The 21,997-nt window shown below is 36.4% G+C and overlaps 2 protein-coding genes across 2 annotated transcripts; one reads left to right on the top strand and one right to left on the bottom strand.

The window, feature by feature from the left end:
* Positions 1-262: 262 nt before the first annotated feature.
* On the bottom strand, positions 263-12,237 carry LOC133529670 (uncharacterized). The gene is made up of 5 exons (XM_061867439.1): positions 11,826-12,237; positions 7,865-7,901; positions 5,807-5,951; positions 3,506-3,600; positions 263-334 (listed from the first exon to the last, which is right to left on the bottom strand). Exons 2-5 carry the CDS (start codon positions 7,881-7,883, stop codon positions 303-305), a joined length of 291 nt encoding a protein of 96 aa, XP_061723423.1. The 5' UTR covers positions 7,884-7,901; positions 11,826-12,237; the 3' UTR covers positions 263-302.
* Positions 12,238-12,700: 463 nt separating this feature from the next.
* LOC133529883 (uncharacterized protein K02A2.6-like) lies at positions 12,701-16,808 on the top strand. Its single transcript, XM_061867684.1, has 2 exons — positions 12,701-13,686; positions 14,063-16,808. Exons 1-2 carry the CDS (start codon positions 12,701-12,703, stop codon positions 16,806-16,808), a joined length of 3,732 nt encoding a protein of 1,243 aa, XP_061723668.1.
* The last annotated feature ends 5,189 nt before the right edge of the window (positions 16,809-21,997 follow it).

The following is a 21,997-nucleotide window of genomic DNA, read 5'->3' as shown; positions in this document are numbered from 1 at the left end:
AGGTATTTGTTCCTGAGTCATGGGTGTATTTCTATGTATATAAGTATGTATTTATCTATATATGTATATCGTTGCCTAGTACCCATAGTACAAGGTTTGCTTAGTTTGGGGCCACGTTGATCTGTAGAATATGTCCCCTAATATTCATTAATTAATTTATTAAGTGTGAAAGTATACTAAGTTAAAATTCATAAACCGGTTGCAATGTCCTTAGATATATTTTTAAGTCAGTATTGTGTTTCGATTCAAAATAAAATACATGTTATTTGCAGTAATATATTTTAAAATATCTTGACGCGTTGTTAGCAAGACTCTCGTTTGAAAATTCGCCAATCTGAAAAAAAAATGTTTAATCATTACATTTGTTTTTAAATATTAAATAAGAGGAAAGCTTTTCTTTCACACAATTTTACGTTATGTGACAAAAGGGACTATCATACCATATTTAAAAAAAAACGGGCACAGTGTATAAATTCAATACGGGTGAATATAAAAACGGTTAGAATAGCACCTAAGAAGTATATGGAGATAAAATTTTCCTAGAAATACAATTATATTATTAACCAAACAAAATTTTTAGCTTCCCCTCAATCAAGGGAGGCTAGAGCTCTGTTCAGTATGGTGATGGTGGGCATCCGAAGACGAAAATAATGAGCTGTTTAGGCTTTAAATGTTTTAGTGTAAGAACACTTCTCGATGTGTACTATTGAGCGGCATCGTCTTTTAGACTAAGCTCGTTAAATAAAGGTAAAAAAAAAACCAAACAAAATAATTCAACCCGCAGTAAAGAACCACACAAGTTACGAGATACGAGTATTTTAAAGTAACTGTCAAAGCTTGTTGGCATTAACTATTAAAAGCTCGTATACGTCATGTTATATGTATTGTAATGTTTGCAGAACATTCCTGCTCGGGGATTAAAAAAATAATTACGGGGTCGAAATTAAGTGTAACTTTAAAAAACTTGGTTATTTATGATTACACGGATAGTTAGTGCTTCTGGGCATTTTTCGTAAATCGCCAACCATTGTGCCTATTTTGCGTGAAATCGAGGTAGCGCTACTCTAACCACCCCAGCTCCTCCACGAAGACTAGTAAAGTTTTCAGGTTGCTAACTGCCTCTCCTAGTGTGCACGAGTCCCTAGGTATTTGTTTCTGTATACTTCTACCCGTTTGCAGTCTAGGAGAATGTGTTTTGTTGTTTTCTCTTCTTCCATGCACGCATAAATTCTATATCTGGTTTAATTTATCGCCCGTATAGGATATACATATACACATTTACAGAACCAGATCCGAATTAGTACTTGCATGAATAAATACAAGTTGCCGCGCGCAGTCAAGTTTCTGATACTTAAATCCGACATTCTTATTATTACATTTATACACCGTGTTTTATTTCCGTTAATTTCAAGGGTGCATTCCTGAGCTCAAATTAAGTGACTTTCTCGAAGACACCGGTATACTAATTAACTCCATTTCGGAGATAATCAATAATTTATTTTTATCTATTAATATAACATATAACACTTGGTTTAGGTCCTATTTACATATTGGAAAGTGTTTAGTACGAGTTTATACATTTGCTACTAAACGTAAGTACTATCTCGGACGATTGATGTTCAAAATGACATCGATATGTCACGAATTTCAATTTTTTGGTTGAATCAAATGTAATGCCCGTGTACAACAACGCTATAATATGCAACAATTAAGTACTTTTAATAAAAATGTATAAAAATATTTTGTTTTTGAAAATTAACTATACCATTTATCTTATACCTTTAAACGAGCAATTCTTGTATATATATATATATATATATATATATTTTCGGGATCTCGGAAACGGCTCTAACGATTTTGCTGAAATTTGGTATATGGGGGTTTTTGGGGGTAAACAATCGATCTAGATTAGTATTATGTTTGGGAAAACGCGTATTTTCGAGTTTTCCTGCGTTTTCCTTTCGACGCAGAATATGGTCGCTAATTTCGTGTTACCGGCTACTGTCCGTCTGGTCCAGCGGGTTAAGACGCGGACTGTTAAACGAGTGTTACGGGTTCGAATCTCGCCCGGTGACTAACTTTTGTTTTTTTTTTTATATGTTCAAGTTTATATATATTTTTTTATTTTTTATTGTTTTAGACAAGTTTAATTTAGTAAAAAAATGTAGTTAAGATTATCACCTATACACCACCATGTTACAATAAATAGTTATAACCGAGCAAAGCTCGGTCGCCCAGGTACTTTTCCTTAAACGTATTTTTACCCATACCCATTTTTTTTTAACTGCAAGAATCTTCCATCGCAAGTTTCGCGCGGCGCGCCGTATCTTTTGTTTTTTTTTTCTAATTTCCTGGCTTTACCTTAAAGCAAACTGCTTAGCTCATTGAATATTCTTCAGCTTCCATCAAAATGTAATGAGTTTTGGTACAACTCTTAAAGTTTTCGAAAACACGAAAGTCATTATTTAGATCATGCAGACTCATGCATAAATGTTTGGGAAACATCCTCATAGCCAGTAAAATATAAAGGTCTTATAATAAACTGTAACTGAATTATTAGTATTTCAAATACCATCAAGTTGTTAATTCCAATACCTACGTTTTTATCGCTGATGTACACGCTACTTTAATGTATAGGCAATAAAGTCGTGTATACATATTTTTGGCACTTTGTCCGTGTCGATAAATAATACCTTGACTGTACCTATACCTTTTCCTTTCAAGGCGCTGTAAGTTCAACATCTTCTCTCATTGAGTGTGAGTGTGGGCGTCGCCTGTGCGTGTCCATGATCACGGATATCATTGTTTTGAATTGTGTTTTTTAGACAAAAAGTAATCGATGAGATCGTTCAGAAATAAACTTGCGCATTTCATTTTAGAAGCAATTCTCATATTTTTGCTTTTGTGCAAAAATTGAAAAAAAATAACGGGTTACACTCCGGGAGTGCCGGCAGAAGTGAAACTTGAATATTAACGTTGTGCAATTTTGATATTTTGGAATGGTTAGGGAATAATTTTGCACGAATTGCTTTAATTATCAGTAGTAAAAGTACTATCATTTATGTGGGAAAATACAATACTTCCTCTCCTACGCCGCGCCGGCGGTCTACTGGCTTCAATGACATTGTAACAGTTTTTCGATCAGGTCACGTGTCCGTCTTACGAATTTTCAATCTGACGAATCTGCGGGTCACGTGACCTGTCGCGAGTTTAAAAAAAAATCCCCATCACAAAAAGTGCACAGCGCCGCTAAAGAAGTTTTCACTTCAAAAATGGTGCAATTTATCGTGTTTTGGTCGTGTTATTTTTATCGATCGTAGGTTGTATAATCAGGTTTCGAATCGATGAAGTTACCTATTAGAGAAAGGCCTCATTTGCTGTTCATATTTTTGATGACCATATTATGTACGAATAAACAATCGCTACGTTTTTTTTTTAACTATCTGAAACTACGGCACCTAAGATAATATTCACATTTTGTATGAGTATAATTAATTATACTTACTTCGCCAAGTGTTGCAATTCACATATTGCATTTCACAGTAGTTTGGGAACGTTCTGTATTCGTTGTTGTATGACACAGCGCAGACAGATTGCATTCTGTAAAAAATATTTATTTTATAGTTATTATTCTCTGTTAAGCAGTTGTTTCAGAGTGGATTTGTCGTCCGACTTTCAGTCCGGAGTAAAGGTCTGCAACGCAGCCCCAGCCCAAAACACCGGCGTGAAGGTCATTGTTTTATAGAAATAAGAAGTAATTTTTTTTTTCAAAATATGCGTAGAAGTATTGTTCTTACGTTCGTAATAATAAGCTGCGAGATACTGCATTGCTCGCGGTTGATACACCGTAAGCGTTTAAGTGTTCGGGTCGGCAATGCGCATGTAACTCCTCCGGACCATTACCATCATTATCATCCTATTCTCGGAGACATTTAAATTTTTAGCAGATTGCAGCGGGCACCGGCTCCGTTCCAGTGCAAATCTCTCTCTGGCTATCCCGCCTCACAAACACCGATCATATGACAAGTCTTTTACTGTGTACTGTGTACGGTGTCAATCGGTCGCATCGCTAAAGGCGAATTTAAAAAAAGTTGTGGCTTTCGGACGGAACATAAACTAAAAGATATGTGCCCTTAGGTAGTTTTGTATATATGTATTATATAGTATAGAATGCATTATATATTATAACTAAATATGACTATTTACATATTTGTTTTATTTCATATCCCATTTATATATTGTAAGTTATAGGACTTATAGGTTTACCTATCTTTTAGGAAATTAAATATTTTCTTCTATGCCGTTTAGTACAGTTTTGATGCCTACCGTTCTCCAATTCTTCCTCATTTGCTCAAAGTTTAACTGGAAGAGATCCCTGAAAGGGATAAGTTCGCCTTTGTACAAATGATGTATGTTCTGTCCTGTTTTATGTTTATTTCTGTACAATAAAGTGTTTTACTACTACTACTAACATCAAGCGGGTCGTATCAGCCGATACCGACGTAGTATAAAAAAACTTATTTTACATTGAGTAATAACTTACATAGTAACATTTTACCATTATCAAACGTGGACAAAGTAATAAATTTGCAATTATTATAATATACAAACAATATTTTTCTAGCGGGCGGATGGAATGAATTCTAGAACGGGGTATGTAAATAATTTGTTTAACGGATATTTTTGTTTAGAATTCGTAACTACACTAAAAAGCTATGAAAATGGGTTACTCTGTGAATCAATTACAGTCTCAATGTAATAATGTTCTTTGAATATAAATGAGTGTATGACATAAGAATGATTGTATTTGAAGATTTGCATGCCGACTAGCAAGCTGAATACACTGTAGGTATCTAATAAATTTGTTTGACAACATCCACTTGATTGTATTCTAGCAAATAAATTATTTGATATTTAAAAATAGAAAAATATATTTTAATTGCTTTAGTGTACCTCCAACTGAATGAAACAATGAAGAAATGCGCTTACCTAGATCACAAAAAATTGACGGGGTTATTCAGAACCTCAACTTCTAAATGCTACTAAAAGTTAGGTTTAAGTCTAAAATAACGAAATTTGTTAAAAAAGTACGGATCTCATATACTTGTAGCCTTTTCAAACGAAGTAAAAATAGCCAAGTTCATACAAACACTAAATTTCATTAATTAATTAGCATTGGACTCCTTTAAGTTTTTCATTTTTTTCCTACGGCGCGCGGTTTAACATGTATAAAATGAAATACTGGGTTTAAAAGTAGCAATTTCGGGTTTAGGTATGTCTTTGCAATTATATTTCGTTAATTGCATATTTTGAACTCATAAAAATATCAAATAGAGGCAAAAACACATTTAAAACTTTAAGTTTGTATGAAGTTTTCAAACCTTCAAGGCCGTTGAGCGAGCTAAAAGTGACATCTGATATAGATATTTTGAATAAACTTAATTAGGAAACTTTTGAAAGGTACCTACTACACTTAGGATCTGTTTCACGAAGTCTAAGTAAAGTATTGGATAGCTAATTAACAAAATGAACTGCTAAATAAAACTTTCTGAAAAACTGAACACTTTATTTTCATTCAGACGCATCCGGCTAATCGTTTAACCGCCGCATTTCAAAATGGCCCTGTTTTTGATAACGGCTAGCCATAATGTAATAGGCCGAATTATATGATCCGACTGCGACATAGCCTTGAATGAACCTGTGGACGACAGCGGCGTCGGCTTGCTGCACCACCTGCCGCCCAGCTCGCCGCGCCGCGCGCCGTGTGCGTCCAGTCCGTCCAGTCCAGACCAGTTGCGTTACTCACTTGTACGACTGAGCGCATTTAGTAAGGAAAGTCTTGCAGCCGTGCACGAAGAAGTCCGTTGCCCAAAACGCCGCGTTTTTCGGGTAGTTGATCACTGTTGGGCGGAATTGGTACCTTGCTGATACCACTGCGAGGGACGACAATACTAGAACAAGAGTGATATTGTTATGAACCATTATACCTCTATTTAAAGTTGTAGGTCTGCATTTTTTTTTTCATATTATTCCTACTCGTAACCACGAGCTTATTCGATCCTAGTACCTATGAGAAAAAAAGTGTCCCAAAATCTATATATATATTTCAATTCTTTCATTTCAAATGTATGAAAAAGGTAACGGAATTGAAATGAACATCTTGGGTGGCACACTTCTCCTATTCAGATCGAATAATTTTGTGGTTCTGAGTAGGTTCAAATTGAAAAATAAAATTGCGTAGTGTAACTTACAATAAAATTTCTCATATTAATTCAATACTCGGGTTTATAATCATAAAAAATGATTAAGAACTAGTTTCTATTTTCTTGGCATAACACTCGAATAGATTTTTGCTTTTCAAATCATTAAGTATACATATATTGGAAATAAATACCAGAATCGAAACATAGTTTTCAGACACCAATAACAAAAGTTTATCATATCTTAGTCGCACACAAATTTCTTTACTACCGAACACTAAAAATAGTTTGAATCTACAAAACTAGCAACTCACTATAACACGCTCAGCTAACACTAGTGATACTAAAGTTACTTTTACTAGATTTTATCGTAGAAAACTGAGACCAAGTACTCAACACGCTCTTAGGACAGTTACGACGATCACTTTAGAAAACTTTTGCTTGAAAACTTCTTACAGGCGCTTTATTTAAAGAGATGCCAGGTTCTAGTGAATCCGCCTCTTAAATGATAATTTTGGGCGCTTTCATTTTTATGTACTACAATGTTGGTAAATAGTTATCATTTTACTGTATTTTGTGTAGAAATTGTTTTTTATTGACTTTTAAATATCAAGAAATAACATCAATGTAACAAAATAGGATTACTACATCTGGGTCTTCATATTATGAGCTATTTTATTTCAACAAATATCACTGTTTAAACGCAAATGCTTGTTTTTTAATTTAAAAAAACGCTTCAAGTAGATTTAAGAAGTTCCCTCGATTCCTCGTAGAATTCGATCATCACAAATAGAAATTGACTGAAATGTTGTTTAAAACCTTAATTGTTTTACAAACTTAACGAAGGATCTTCATCAGCAATACTAGTTCATCAAATGTCACTTTTTAAATGATTTATTTAAAAAAACTACTAAGAATTGCATTCATATACGATTTTCGGAGTTCCCTCGATTCCTCATGGATCCCGTTATATAAACTAGATTTTGACAAAAATTAAGACGTTAAGCCACTTTGTAGTCTTTGTACTCTGTTTTTTTTCATTAATTGCCACAGGTACTTGTGGTATTTTGAGGGCCACATCGACCAGGTATTGACCTATTGTAGCGGGTCACGCTACTTACATATGTACGCAAATTTTCAGTTTCATCGGAAACCGGGAAGGGGATCAAATTTAACTTCCAAGATTTGATCTGTACAAAAAAAAATTTTTACATAGATAATTTGCAATGCAATGTTAAATAAAAGCTTTTTAAGATTTTTAAGAGAACGACACTAAAATGCGTTTGCATGAAAGCGTATTAAGCGTGAATAATGGCCCGATTCGAAAAATGAAAGAGGTACGATAATGATAAGTTCTGGTTTAGATAAGTTCTCATTTAGATATCGTTTGTATATCGTATAATTGACAGAAGCAGCTCGATTCGGGCAACCAATGTCACTTTGACCAGATCTTATTGGGATCACAGCGGAATCGAAATTAACAAAAATTTTGGCATGTCGTTTAGTTATCGATCTTTTAAAGATCTTTCCAAGAAACGTGTCTTAATTATTCTTCGAATTGGGCCGTAAATATATTATAACAAGTTGAAAGGACCAGAAATCGACAAGTGAAGGTTATACTATAACTTTTTTTATCGTAGTTACGTTATTTCACAATACTTTACCTACTAACCACCAACTCATATCAGCAAGTCACACGCACTGAAAGTAAACATTTACGAATCAGAGATCACCAACAGTTTCAGATCAATAAATTCACACGGTACATTTTATAAGCACCTTTGTTTCATTTAAGGCAGAGTTTGGATAGAAGTTTGTTTTTAAGGTAATATCGAATCGTCCAAAGTGTAAAATAGCATAAAGTAACCTAATATTATTATGATCTATTGTAGCTAAAACTTTGTATAGGTAAGGACAACAATGCTATTTTATTATTGTTGCGAATGCAACTTATTATTATATAAAAATCAATGCAGTATCTAAACGCAGCCGTCGGGCTCGGCTAGTATTCGGAGGCTTTTTAAAATCACCAATAGGAGCGCTCCACATAATCTGTATCGCGGCCAATTGGAAGCATTTAAATCTAAACCTTTTGTACTGATCAAATCAAATATTGCAAATCACTCTTTCATCATCCTCCATACTTTCGACACCTATTTTCTACATTGAACCGTTTTGACAAGAACCCTTGTAAACCAGTACCCCTTTGGAAGATTATACTTCACTTCATTATAAATCGAAGTTTTATTTAAGTCGTCGAGATCCTGACCTGCACGGCGGCTACAATTATTTTTTGCAGAAATTTTTTTCGTTTATTAGCTCTTTGCTCTTATATATTATTAGCTCCATGAGCTATATTTATTACATAAGCTCAGGGTTTTACAGGGTCAAAAATAAAAATACATTAAAGATAAAGATAGTTTATTTGTAGGCATATTACAATGCGCTTATGAACGTCAAATAAAGCTACACCGGCTCTAACCCTACACCTCTGACCCGAGAAGATTTAAGTCCTCAATTGGAGGAGGTTATCTCAATATGGACCGGCAAGAAACTCGGCGGGACACACCTTTTCAAAACATCTTATATATTGTATGTACATATGTCAATCACAATGAAAAAATCAACAATGATCAACTCTCGTCAACGTGGGACTCGAATACACATCTTTGGATTGCCGGTCCAATGCGTTACCTTAGGGCCTCCGTTTGCTAATGGGGATTATTCGGAACGGACGCCCCGTCTAATAAGAAATTGTATGAACAGAACTGGCGCGAGCGCGGTCGACGGATTTCGCCTGGGAGCAGAGGGCTTACCGCAAACCACGTTCGACGTATCGCCTCCCTGTCACACTTACGTACGAATTTACAAGTCCGACAGAGAGGTAACACGTCGAACGTGGTTCGCGGTAGGCCCACAGGACCCGCGAGCGTGCGCACGTGGCGGGCGTCCACGTCAGCTAGCGGAGGCCCTTACATCATCATTAAATTCATTGCGTTACATTACATCGTATTAATTAACATTGAATTATCTAATCATCAAACCGGCTTGCTTTCCCCTTCTAGTTTGTTCTGTCACTGTTATTAACTAGTTGTACCCTAATATTATTAATGCCAAAGTAACTTTGTCTGCCTATTATTCTATCTGTCTGCCCATTTGTCTGTTACCCTTTCACGCTTAAACCAGTCAACCGATTTATATATGCATAAAGTTATATTAAGGCCCGGAAAAGGAGGTAGGGTAGTTTTTGTCAATCGTATTATATATTTCTTTCCGATACCTCCACCTTCCACCTGCTGGAAAGAACTTGATTCGAAAACTCATCTGGTATAAATATAACCTAAATTCTTATTTTAATGCGCAGATGTAAATACAAAATCCGCTAGAGATAACCATTTATTGGTACAAACGGCATCCGTATTTATGAAGTTCCAAAAAAAGCGTAATTGTAAATAAACAAATGTAACCGATTCCTGGTTTCAATCAGCTTTGCCCATAATGCCTTTGGCACCTCAGTTTGTGTAAATGCTAGGGATGAGCCGAATATAGTTTGCCGAATAAAATATTGGGTTTGGAGTGGAATTCTACCAGGATTGAATAGAGTAAAACATTATATTGTCGCAGACAGCAAAACGATACATGTATTCATTTGTTTGTAAACTGACAAAATAAAGAACCACAGACAAAACCAAATAGCTTCCAGCTAAGGAACATTGGGTTTAAAACCTGTTTGGTTTATATGTTCTAACACCTGCCCTTAAACCGAACAGTTTAAACCAAGATTAGAAACACAATTAAAATGTTTGTCTTTGCCTAGAAGCTTTGTCAAAACATCCGCAGGCATTTGATCAGTAGACAAGTATTCTAAGTTAATAATTTTATCACTTACGACTTGCCGCACATAATGATGTCGAATGTCTATATGTTTACTTCTACTATGGTTAATTTGGCTGTTGCAAATCTTCCAATCCAAGTTTCTTTTTGAAAATCCATTTACATTTTACAGCTTTCTTTCCAGCAGGTAATGTTGTCAATGTCCAGGCTCTGTTCTTTTCAAATGACTTGTACTCATCCACAATTGCTTCCTTCCAATGTACTTTATCATGTCCTGACAGCGCTTCATGAATTGTCTTTGGTTCAGCACCTTGACATACAACTGTCATTGCATTCTCTGCATTAACGGAGTCTGTCATTTCCTCATACTCACTAGAGCCTTAATCCGTAGTCATATCAGGATTCCAAGTGACATTCTAAAAACCATTTGAAAACGCGCCAATTACATTAGCAGCTAAAGAATGAATCGCTTCCTACGAACCCCGCTTACCTACCCGACTATCGCTTTTACCAATTTTCAACACTCACCAAAGAATCAAAACTTTCTATGGATTCAACATATCTTATAATGTGTATAACTCGTAATAACTGCCGGAACACGTGACTAATGAAGAGAATACTTGAACAATTCTGGAGGAGCTTACTTTTTAGTGTTGCAACAAGACAAACATAATAAAAATATATTTGCCGAACAGTAAGCACTTACTTCTTATTTTATTTTTCCTCTCATATACTCTAAGGTTAGTTGGAAGAGATCCCTTATAGGGATAAGTTCGCCTTTGTACCTTCTTGTAAATTTTATGTAAACATGTGCTGTGTACAATAAAATTATTATTACTACTACTACTACTTTAACCTATTCGGCCGAATAAGATTATTGGAAAACTTGCCAAATACGTCGAACACCGAATAGTCGGCCCATCTCTAGTAAATGTATCGGTATTTGTTTTTTCAGCTTCAAGAAGCCAAAGGTCAATGTTATTCGTAATAGACATAATTTTCTATGTTGTTTATGGTGCAAGCCCTTTTAATGTAAACAACTGGTCTTATCTTGTGGGGATCAGCTGCTAATACTGATTAAATATTCATTTTGTAAACAAAGGCTATCATATCAACTTACAACCTGGGGTCGCGTGAGTCACTAAGAGAATTATTTAAGGAAATACATATTCTAAGAATTTCTAACTCGGCCATCGCTATGTATATCTAAAATAATGATGTGTGTAAGGAAAAGCTTACACAGTTTCCCAACGAGTGTTAATGATAAGCCAAAGGCTACAAGAAAGTCAAGAAACACAGGAAAGCTTAAAGTAACTTACGGACTGGTAAAACAAGAAAGTCGTTCTTGGGAAATTCTATAACTAGATACCAAAAATGTCACCGAGCTACCAGACTCTAAATTCAAAACTGTTGTTAAGCAAACACTCATTTGGCGAGATTGTATTTATTGTATACATGGACAGTGATACATCAAGATACATGGTGTTAAATATAATTGCTTAGGAACAGTACAGTAAAAAAACAATTTCGGTACAAGCTTTTATCACTGACTGTACTTTATTTTCCACAAGCAACTAATACTTATCAAGACAATTCTAACAACCCCAATCACAATTAGTTTGCGTTGTCTCATCACAGAATTCCTATGACCACCTCCTGTCTCCATCATCAGATCAGCTCCATATCATCATAATATAGCATTGTCATCCGATTTACATACTTATGCATAATTTCAACTGAATCGGAAATCAAATTTAGATTTGAGCCACACTAATAAACAGGGAAACTTACCTAATAAAAGTTTCTAAAAAAAGATAAAAGCCTTTTTTTTATTTCCAAGCCTTTGAAAGTTGAAAGCAGGAACGCGTCCTTTAGTAAAGACAGGGGCACTAAACATTTTTTCCAAAGGCTCTTTTTAAACTCTCATTATTATTTAAGGCTATGTTTTATAACAAAGTATATAAAGTCTGGGAAAAAAGCGTACTTTTATGTTGTTTTCCGCAACAAGGGACAGAGATAAAACAGACAAGTATTAAAAAAGGGGTTGTACGGCCATTTAACGTCGGGGAACGATGATTTTAGAACAGGTTAAAAAGCAAGGGACATGATTTAATCTTAGAGTAAAATGTTCCTACAAAAGAATCCGGTCAGGTCATACTACACAAATATCATAAAACAATATTATCACACATTTTACACGAAAGTAAAATTTTCAAAATTCACCATTCCGTAAGCTTTGGTAATTCAGTTCGTTAACACCATGTGTATGTTCTGCTTGGTAAAAATTAGTTTAAGAGCATAAAAGCACATTGAAAGTGTTTTTATTTATTTATTAAGTATGGCAAATGCCCATTATGAAGAGGGGGCAAAATTTCAAAATCTTGTTACCTAAATATTACGGGAAACATAATAATCACACCTTTATCTTGATAATGTAATGTATGGGGTAGTTTTAAGTCATTATGAAAATAGGTGGAGGGTATCTCATGTATCGATCTTGTCGAATTAAATGGTTTTTAGTACGGTCGTGTTTCGCTGTTACTCCTGAAATCCTGAATCTACAGGGGTTCCCGCATCCTAGATACGGACTTTTCAGTGGCGACGATAAAGGAACTTACTCGCGAGTGTAAAATATTGTGGCGTGTAATAATAAATTAGTGCTAATAATGACAACGGCGGTCGGCAAAATCGGGCCGTTCGATTTGGATAAGGACAGTTGGGATTATTATATAGATCGCTTGGAGCAATCTTTCATTGCAAATGCAGTGGAAGATAATGTGAAAGTGGCGACCTTGATTACAGTGATTGGCGGCGACGCGTATGCCTTGATGGCAAATTTGTGTATGCCAGTAAAACCGTCTACAAAGACTTTTAAAGAGTTGGTGACAATTATGAAGGAACATTTGCAACCTAAACCTAGTTTATTGGCAGAACGATTTAAATTTAGGCGACGGATACAAAGTAGTGATGAAAGTGTTGGAGAATACGCGGCCGCACTAAAAAAATTGACAAAAGATTGTAAATTCGTGGGCGATAGTTTACAAGAAAACTTACGAGATCAGTTCGTATGTGGGTTAGCGCGAGACAGTATACGACAGCGGTTATTTGCAGAAGATGACATTAAATTCGACAAAGCATTTAAGCTCGCGGTGACGTTGGAGATGGCGGAGGCAGACGCAGCGCTTGTAGAGCATCGGGGGCATCGGGGCAGCAGTCGAGGGAATGGTTCCGGAGAAAACACAGCGTCAGTACATCAAATGAGAAATTCGGGGCGAGGGCGGGCCAGTGGGCGCGCGCCGAACGATAGTACTTCGCGTAACTCGACGAACGGGAGCACGGCTGGTCGTGGTGGCGGCGGCGGCGGTTGGAGTGGCAAACTAAACGGCGGAGGCTGGCGGATAAAAAACTCGGTTATAGGCACGGAGGGCGCAAAAGGGTGTTGCCGGGTTTGCGGAGGTCAGCACGCGGCAGAAAGCTGCAAGTTTAAAATGTATGTTTGTCGAGTCTGCAATAAGGAAGGTCATTTGAAACGCGTATGTCCTAATGTGAAAAGCAGCTCAGCAGGGGTACACCATCTGGGAAGCAAGGACTTCCACATGAACTCTTCCAGCGATAGTGACGAGGTAAATAATTATTCTATGGACGCACAGCGGTTAAAAAAATATAAACCGTATTTTATTAATGTTTGTGTGAATAGCAAGTCTTTATTAATGGAAATTGATACAGGTAGTGCCGCAACTTGTATAAGTTTGGAATATTATAAGGAAGTATTTAGTAATGTGCCAATGGAAAACAGTGACTTAAATTTAATATACTACTCAGGCGAAGTAGTTACGCCGGTAGGTAAAATTACACCTCTGGTCACTTATGAGAATATAAGTAAATACTTAGAGTTATATATTGTACGCGGTGGTAAAACAAGTTTGTTGGGACGACAATGGTTAGTGGAACTAGATATTTTACCTCCTTTCATACTAATACATTGTAATAATATTAAGTGTGAGACATTTAATTTTGATGTGTTTTAGTTCTAGTTACCGAGACGTGTTCGGCGATGGCCTGGGTCGGTTCACGGGCGGCACTGTGGGGTTCCGGCTGCGACCGGACGCGCGGCCGGTATTCCTGCGCGCGCGCCCCCTGGCGTACGCTCTGCGCGAGCCGGTGGAGCGCGCGCTGGAACAGCTGGTGCGCGACGGAGTACTTGAGCCCGTGCAAACCTCGGATTGGGCTACGCCGATCGTGCCGGTTATGAAGAAGGACGGTACCATTCGGGTATGCGGTGATTTTAAACTTACTTTAAATAAATGTCTCGAGGTTGACCGTTTCCCTTTGCCACGAGTGGACGACTTGCTCACTAAATTACACGGAGGACAAAAATTTACCAAGTTAGACTTGTCACAAGCGTATGCGCAATTTGAATTGGATGAGGAATCAAAAAAATATGCTGTAATTAATACACACAAGGGCCTTTTCCGGTATAATAGATTAATTTACGGTCTAGCTTCTAGCCCAGGTATTTTTCAGCGTAAACTTGAACAGCTGTTTGCCGACATGCCGCGTGTCGGGGTATTTTTAGATGATGTCATTATTACCGGGGTGAATGACCAAGAACATTTAACGACTCTGATAGAAGTGTTTAAGCGATTGCAAAAATATGGCTTAAAAGTAAAAAAAAGTAAATGTACTTTCTTTGCGGATTCCGTTACGTACCTAGGCTTCGTGATAAGCAAGGAGGGCGTTCATACGTGTCCGGATAAACTGGAGGCTATCGAAAAAGTGTCCGTGCCACGTAATACTACGGAATTAAGATCGTTTTTAGGACTAGTCATGTATTACGCGAAATTTATACCAAACATTAGCTCATTACTGGCACCGTTATATAATCTTCTCAGAAAGGATGTTAAATATTACTGGGACGGATCGTGTGAGAATGCTTTCAACCAGGTTAAAGATATGCTGATGTCTAGTGAGGTACTGGCGCACTATTCGCCAGAGTTGCCACTAGTTTTGACTTGTGACGCTAGTAGTGTAGGCGTAGGATCTGTTATATCGCATTTAATGCCAGGGGGTACCTCCTCTGACGGTACGGAGAGGGCGCGGGAACGGCCGATAGCTTATGCGTCGCGCTCGCTTAACAAAGCGGAGCGCGGGTATTCGCAAATAGAAAAAGAAGCGTTGGGTATAATTTTCGGAATTAGGAAGTTCCATCAATATCTTTTTGGACGAAAATTTATTTTAAGAACCGACCATAAGCCGTTAGTAACCATTTTTGGTGATAAAGTCGGCATTCCGGTTATGGCGGCTAGTAGAATGCAACGTTGGGCAGTGCTTCTATCAGGTTACGACTACGATATAGAGTATGTGCGCAGTGATAAAAATGCCGCTGATGCCTTGTCTCGGTTGCCAACCGGAGAACAAGCAAGAGATAAGAAAGAAGTTACATACATGAATTTTATTCAAAACTTTCTTCCTATAACTAGAAAAATAGTTAAGGAAAATACGTTCAAGGACGACACGCTACAAAAAGTAGTACTATATATACAATCGGGATGGCCAAATCAGTATAGTAATACAGAAAATTCCTTGAGACCGTACAGCTCCCGTAAAACTGAGTTATATCTGGATAGAGGGTGTGTAGTCTGGGGTTATCGGTTAGTGATACCGAAAGCATTGCAAGAGGCAATTTTGGTTGAATTACATACTAATCATATGGGAATAGTGAAGATGAAAAGTATTGCGCGCAGCTATGTATGGTGGCCGGGAATCGACGCGGATATAGAACGTATTTGTCATGAGTGTGCTACATGCGCAGCAGAGGGGATGGCACCCCCGCGTACTGCACCGCAGCCGTGGTCATACATACCCGAACCTTGGTCAAGGTTACATTTAGATTTTTTGGGTCCTCTCGGAGGTAAAACATATCTTGTGCTTATAGATTCTAGTACTAAATGGATAGAAGCATTTGCAATGCCCAAGACCACTGCTTCGTCAGTTATTAAGGTTTTGGAGGGAACGTTTGCTCGTTTTGGTTTACCTCTTGAGGTAGTATCAGACAATGGGCCGCCATTTACGAGTAGAGAGTACAAGCATTTTTTAGAACATAATGGAATTAAAATCACGTATTCACCTGCCTATCATCCGTCGTCTAACGGTGCGGCGGAAGGAGCGGTAAAATTATGCAAACGAACGATAAAAAAAGCAGTAAGAGAGGGCCATAACGTGGATTCGGCTTTACAGTCCTACTTAATGATGTATAGGAATGTTGAGCACAGCAGTACAGGTTCTTCACCAGCCATGCTGCTGCAGTTTAGGACCTTGCGTACGAGGTTAGAGTTATTGAAAGACGCGCGGGAGGTGGAACGCCGCGCGCGTGACATGCAACAGCGGCAGGTGTATAATTCGGGCGGAGCGGACAGACATTTTAACGTGGGAGATAGGGTATGGACGCGAGATTTTAGGGAAGGAAGGAATTGGATTAGTGGGCAAGTCGACCAACAATTAGGGTCACGTAATTACATAGTATCTAGGGAAAACGGTCCCCCTATGAAACGACATGTAGATCAAATTAAAAGTAGATGGAATTCGTTTTTGGATTTGCCTCACCCGAATGAACCGTCCTCTGAGCCGAGTCCTGGCGCAGACGGCGCGCCGACGTCAGTATTAGGGGAACATGGAACTGACCCACCTGCGCAGTCACAGTCTTCGGTAACTAGACCAACCTTGAGACCACGTCCCACTAAGCCACCTAACCGATATGGTTTTGAAATTGATTAACGTGAGAGTAATCTATAACATTGTAGACATTGTTAAGTAAAAACATTTACAATATAGGTAATATTAATTACCTATATTTTGTTAATATTTAATACGAGTATGTAAAAAATTTATGACTATTCGACCAAGCTAGAAATTTGGTTCGGTACTATGCTTTGTATGAATACTTTAACATTTTTCTGGATTGATCGAATGGATGGTTTAGTCATAATTCAGTGAGAGGGTGTAATGTATGGGGTAGTTTTAAGTCATTATGAAAATAGGTGGAGGGTATCTCATGTATCGATCTTGTCGAATTAAATGGTTTTTAGTACGGTCGTGTTTCGCTGTTACTCCTGAAATCCTGAATCTACAGGGGTTCCCGCATCCTAGATACGGACTTTTCAGATAACTTTTGTTTTATTATGAAGAAACATTTCCAAATTTAATTTGCAATTTAACTCCTTTTGCAGGTATTAATTGTACTTGAAATTCGTACGGGATTATACTTAAAACACATTAAAAGAAAAAAAAAATCCCTGAAATAATAATACCAAATTCTCTTTAATACATACAAATCGCGCAAATAAGTTAGATTAATAAGTTAGACCAATTGGCCGATAGATGCCGCTGTACACAATTATGCTTAGTATATTTTTGGACAAAAGTCTTTCATATTTACGGTTACATGAGATAAATTTATTGATAGTTTGTACGGACACCTCGGTGCGCAAGTATAAAGAACTAGCACTTGACTGGTTTTATTTTTTTATTTTATTCCTAATAAGTAGGTACTCCTCACTATTTAGCCTAAGGTTTCTGAAACTTAAAACCCATGTAAGTACTAATGTACTCCCGTCCCGCACGTCCTCGCACGAAAAATCGGAATCAAAATTAAATGTTCCCAGATCTCGAGAGCGAGATTACTCGACGAGAATGAGATTTGACAAAGTAATTAAAAAAACTGGACAAGTGCGAGTAGAACTCGCGCTCCAAGGGGTACACCGCACAATTTTTAATGTTTGTTTTGGAAACGAAACGAGAGTGTAACGTCTTGAAAACCCGAAAGGGTCAGAGCCGGATAAAAAACCAGACGTAAAAGAAAGTGTTATGGCGCAGTGACTTATATATTGACAACTATAATAGCTATATGCATAGCAGGGCTTCCAAATACCGGACCTATCGGAATACCGGTATTAATACCAAAACTCTCTTCATCAATCCTGGTATCCCGGGATCCCGGTATTTATTATTAAATCTTATTTAAAATTTGGGATTGAAAAAGCTAAATATTATACTACATAAGTTATAACAGCCTTAAAGGACAATGGACAGTTAAATAATGTCGCTATCTGCCATTCATATCCATACCTATTACCATTGGGTACTAGGATTTCATTGTAAAATAAGCAAAGCTCAGGGCAAGGTATGAAAAGTCCTTTAAATTCAGCTAATATTCCAACTGCCATATTAGGTTGTATTTCAGCTTAAAAGCACCAATTAGTTTACAGCTGGATTGCCTCGACGCTCTGTGCAAATTAATTCAAGTTAATTATTAGCTTGCCCGAAATGCAATTTGCACCTAAAATTAGTTTTGAACAGGTTAGGTTAATATAATTTTCTTGATATTCTCGGAAATATTAGCAAAACATCTTATTTAGCAAACATAAAATGAATAGTTGTTCATTAAAAACAAACTAAAATCTTTTGTACTGTTTTAATCGAGAGGATATAAAGTTTATGAACACTCAATTAAATTCCGTTAAATAAAATACTAATGAATTAAAAATATTGAATTGTTATAAATTATAATCAGCCTCCAGTATAGTCTAAAAACAAAATATGCAGAAAGTGGCGGCAAAATAGTTTGCTCGAAAGGTCAATCTCCCATAGAATCATTGAATGTTGCGCCTTTTTCTTCTGGCGAATTTCTTTGCCACAGTTTATGTGTTTCCTTACGATACCATTCATGTCTCTTCAGGGCAAAAAAAGGTATTTTACGAGTATTGAACCAGTGCCAAAACCAAGCAAGAATTGACAGGCAACCTCTCTTACTAATATGCTTACACGGTGGCATTTCAAATACCAAAATGTCCTCAATAAATAACACCCAACAAACATGATTGCGTACTTCCAGCAAACAAATTTACAATCTAAAGGAGATTTATTTAAAGCCCCTACGGTAGGCGGATTTTCCTTTACTTGATGAAAGTGTAATTCAAATTAGACGTATTTGGGAATTTTTGCTGCGTGTTAAACGAGTTTATGTCATTACTTTTGTCCTGTTTTTTCTAAAATTCGTAGAAACGTACAAAAAAATTTTTTGAGGACTCCAATCTGCCAACATTGCCAGTTGAGTAGATCAAACATAAAAAAATATACAAGTATATCTATTTCTACAATTCTCACAAAGAAACAGGCTATAATAATTTACTTTTTCATATTTTAATATGAATATGAATATGATAAAGGCAAGGAGTTTAAGAAAGTTAATTAGTAATTTAAACACAGAATAGGTCTTTAAAATAAAAGGTTAATATATTTATAAAAAAATATTTAAAAATGTTTGTTACACCTGAGTTTTGAAAATCAACAAAAAGCGATATAGTTTATCACCGTGTAATATTATATGTATTGAATTTGTAATAAAATGTAAATAAAACAAAAGAGAGTAAAATAATTGCATGAAGCTAAGATTGTTACCATTGCTTGATGCCAGACCGTCAATATCTCCAGTATCTCCTGATGATGCCTTGAAGAGAGGAGAAACCCGTGTCGAGTTTTTTTTTTTTATGATGGTTTGTTATATTCATTTGCGTATTTATTTTCGCTGTGGGAACATTAATTGTATGCAAAAATACGCAAGTAAGTATAACGGGTTAGCACTAATTAACTAGCACGTTCTTATTTCGCGGAACTGGTCTGAAAACCAGCGCCGGGCATCTCGGGCCTGCACACGCTGAGACTGGAACCCTTTGCCCAATATTTCTACTTTGTCGATTTGTAGAATTTTTTTTCTCTAATATGTAATTTTTATTTTATTTTTTTATGTGGGGTAAACCGTCCAAAATGGATTCTGTTTAATAATCACACAATCTAAGTTAATCATCAGAACGATAGAATAATCCGATACGATACGAACATCAGAATAAAACAATTCTTATTTTTAATAGCAAAATAAAAATCGGCTCGTTTACAATATACAATTCTACGTCGTCTTCATATTGTAGTTATTTTGTTATATTATTTAATTGACAATTTAGATCACACCAAAGATAAATTATTGAATTTTTTATTTATTTTTATGCTAATCCAGTTATGTCTGTGTTTGTGATTCCTGTATGTAGTAACAATAGTCTTTGTGTAATACTAACACTTTTATGGGCTTTGCCTGAAATAAATGATTTAATAATAATATTTTCGTAGTCTTTTCACCGGCGTCTCAATAATCCAGTACTACGACAAACACTATTGGAGGCAATAAATATACGTGCCCGCCATCTCATCCGCTGTTTTATTGGGAAGCGTCAATATTGTTTATTAGATTTATTACCTGAAGCTCTGGTGATAAAATATACGAATAAAATAACGGGTGTAAGTGATATGAGTACCGAAATCTTTTGGTATTATTTACTCATGTGTAACGGGTGCTAAATTTAAAAGAGCGATTCCTTTTCAACAAGTTGGGTTTAAAAAGCATTTTTAATTTTAAAATGGGATGATCCTGTGTGTTAATCTAAGTCTACGGATTCCACTCACGTGGTTTTAATGTTATTATGCCTCACGACAGTTTAAATTCTATCCTGTGTGGAATCAAAAGTGCTAAACCAAATCCATTTTTTACCGTATAACATCCAAGCAGTGCCCTCTGTATGTACTCCTAACTCACTCAAAGATGCGCTCTTTACTTCAGGAGGATTAACTATAAATTTAAAAAACCTGTAACAAATGAAGACAATGTAATGCAATTAAACCCAAACCTTTATGCAATCCCTGTAAACATTTCAATAGCGCGATGTAGAAATCGCCGCACCCGGTACAGCGCCATCTCGCGTGATATTTAGTAAACATATTTTATATGGCTCCATGGAAGTACGGACGCGAACACCTCTAAACTTGAAAATTATGTTAAATGCATACGTGAACTTAAGGTGAGATAAGACTCACCGGGACAAGCAAGACAAGCACTTGTATAGAAATAATGAATTAAAACAAAAAATATTACTTTGCTGATCCGCGAAACAATTACGTTCTAGTCAATCAGTGATAAGTTGATAACCCGTTATACTTGCGTATTTTTGCATGTCATTGATTAATTTTAATGTAATTTAATTGATAATTTTGATTTAATTTAATGAATAATGTTAATTTAATTGAATTCGTATTTTTAATTTAATTTCATTAATATTTTAATTGTTTGTTGTTTTGTGTTGTTGTATATGGATCTTGTCCGAAATAAATGCTTTTTTTTATGAATTAACATTCATACTATTTTACTGTTTGTCACTATATATTAATATTAACTTTGTATCTATAATAGACATCCATTAAATTATTGTTTTTCATCACACTTTACTACCCAGTGCGCAGCAAGAAGTTCGTAACACTCCTACTCCGACAGGAGTTAGAGCTTCTTTTTAGGGTTCCGTAGCCAAATGGCATAAAACGGAACCCTTATAGTTTCGCCATGTCCGTCTGTCTGTCTGTCTGTCTGTCTGTCTGTCTGTCTGTCCGAGGCTTTGCTCCGTGGTCGTTAGTGCTAGAAAGCTGAAATTTGGCATGGATATATAAATCAATAAAGCCGACAAAGTCGTACAATAAAATCTAAAATTTTAATTTTTTTAGGGTACCTCCCCTACACATAAAGTGGGGGTGAAATTTTTTTTTCGCTTCAACCCTAGAGTGTGGGGTATCGTTGGAAAGGTCTTTCAAAACTAATAAGGGTTTTTAAGAAACATTTTTTGATAAAGTGAATAAATTCGGAGATAATCGAACCGAAAGAAAAAAAAAATGTGTCCCCCCCACTCTAACTTTTGAACCATAAGTCCAAAAAATATGAAAACAATCGTGGAAGTAGAGCTTAAGAAAGACATTAAATGAAAACTATAGCGGACATGATCAGTTTAGCTGTTTTTGAGTTATCGCAAAAAGTTTCCCCTTCATAGTAAAAAGACTTACTTTAATTAGGTACTGATTATGCAAGTTTGCCT

The sequence above is a fragment of the Cydia pomonella genome, chromosome 21 (assembly GCF_033807575.1).
Source record: "Cydia pomonella isolate Wapato2018A chromosome 21, ilCydPomo1, whole genome shotgun sequence".
Classification (NCBI taxonomy): domain Eukaryota; kingdom Metazoa; phylum Arthropoda; class Insecta; order Lepidoptera; family Tortricidae; genus Cydia; species Cydia pomonella.
The sequence above is the reverse complement of the archived record's forward strand: the minus strand, read 5'-3'. Positions and strand labels throughout refer to the sequence as shown.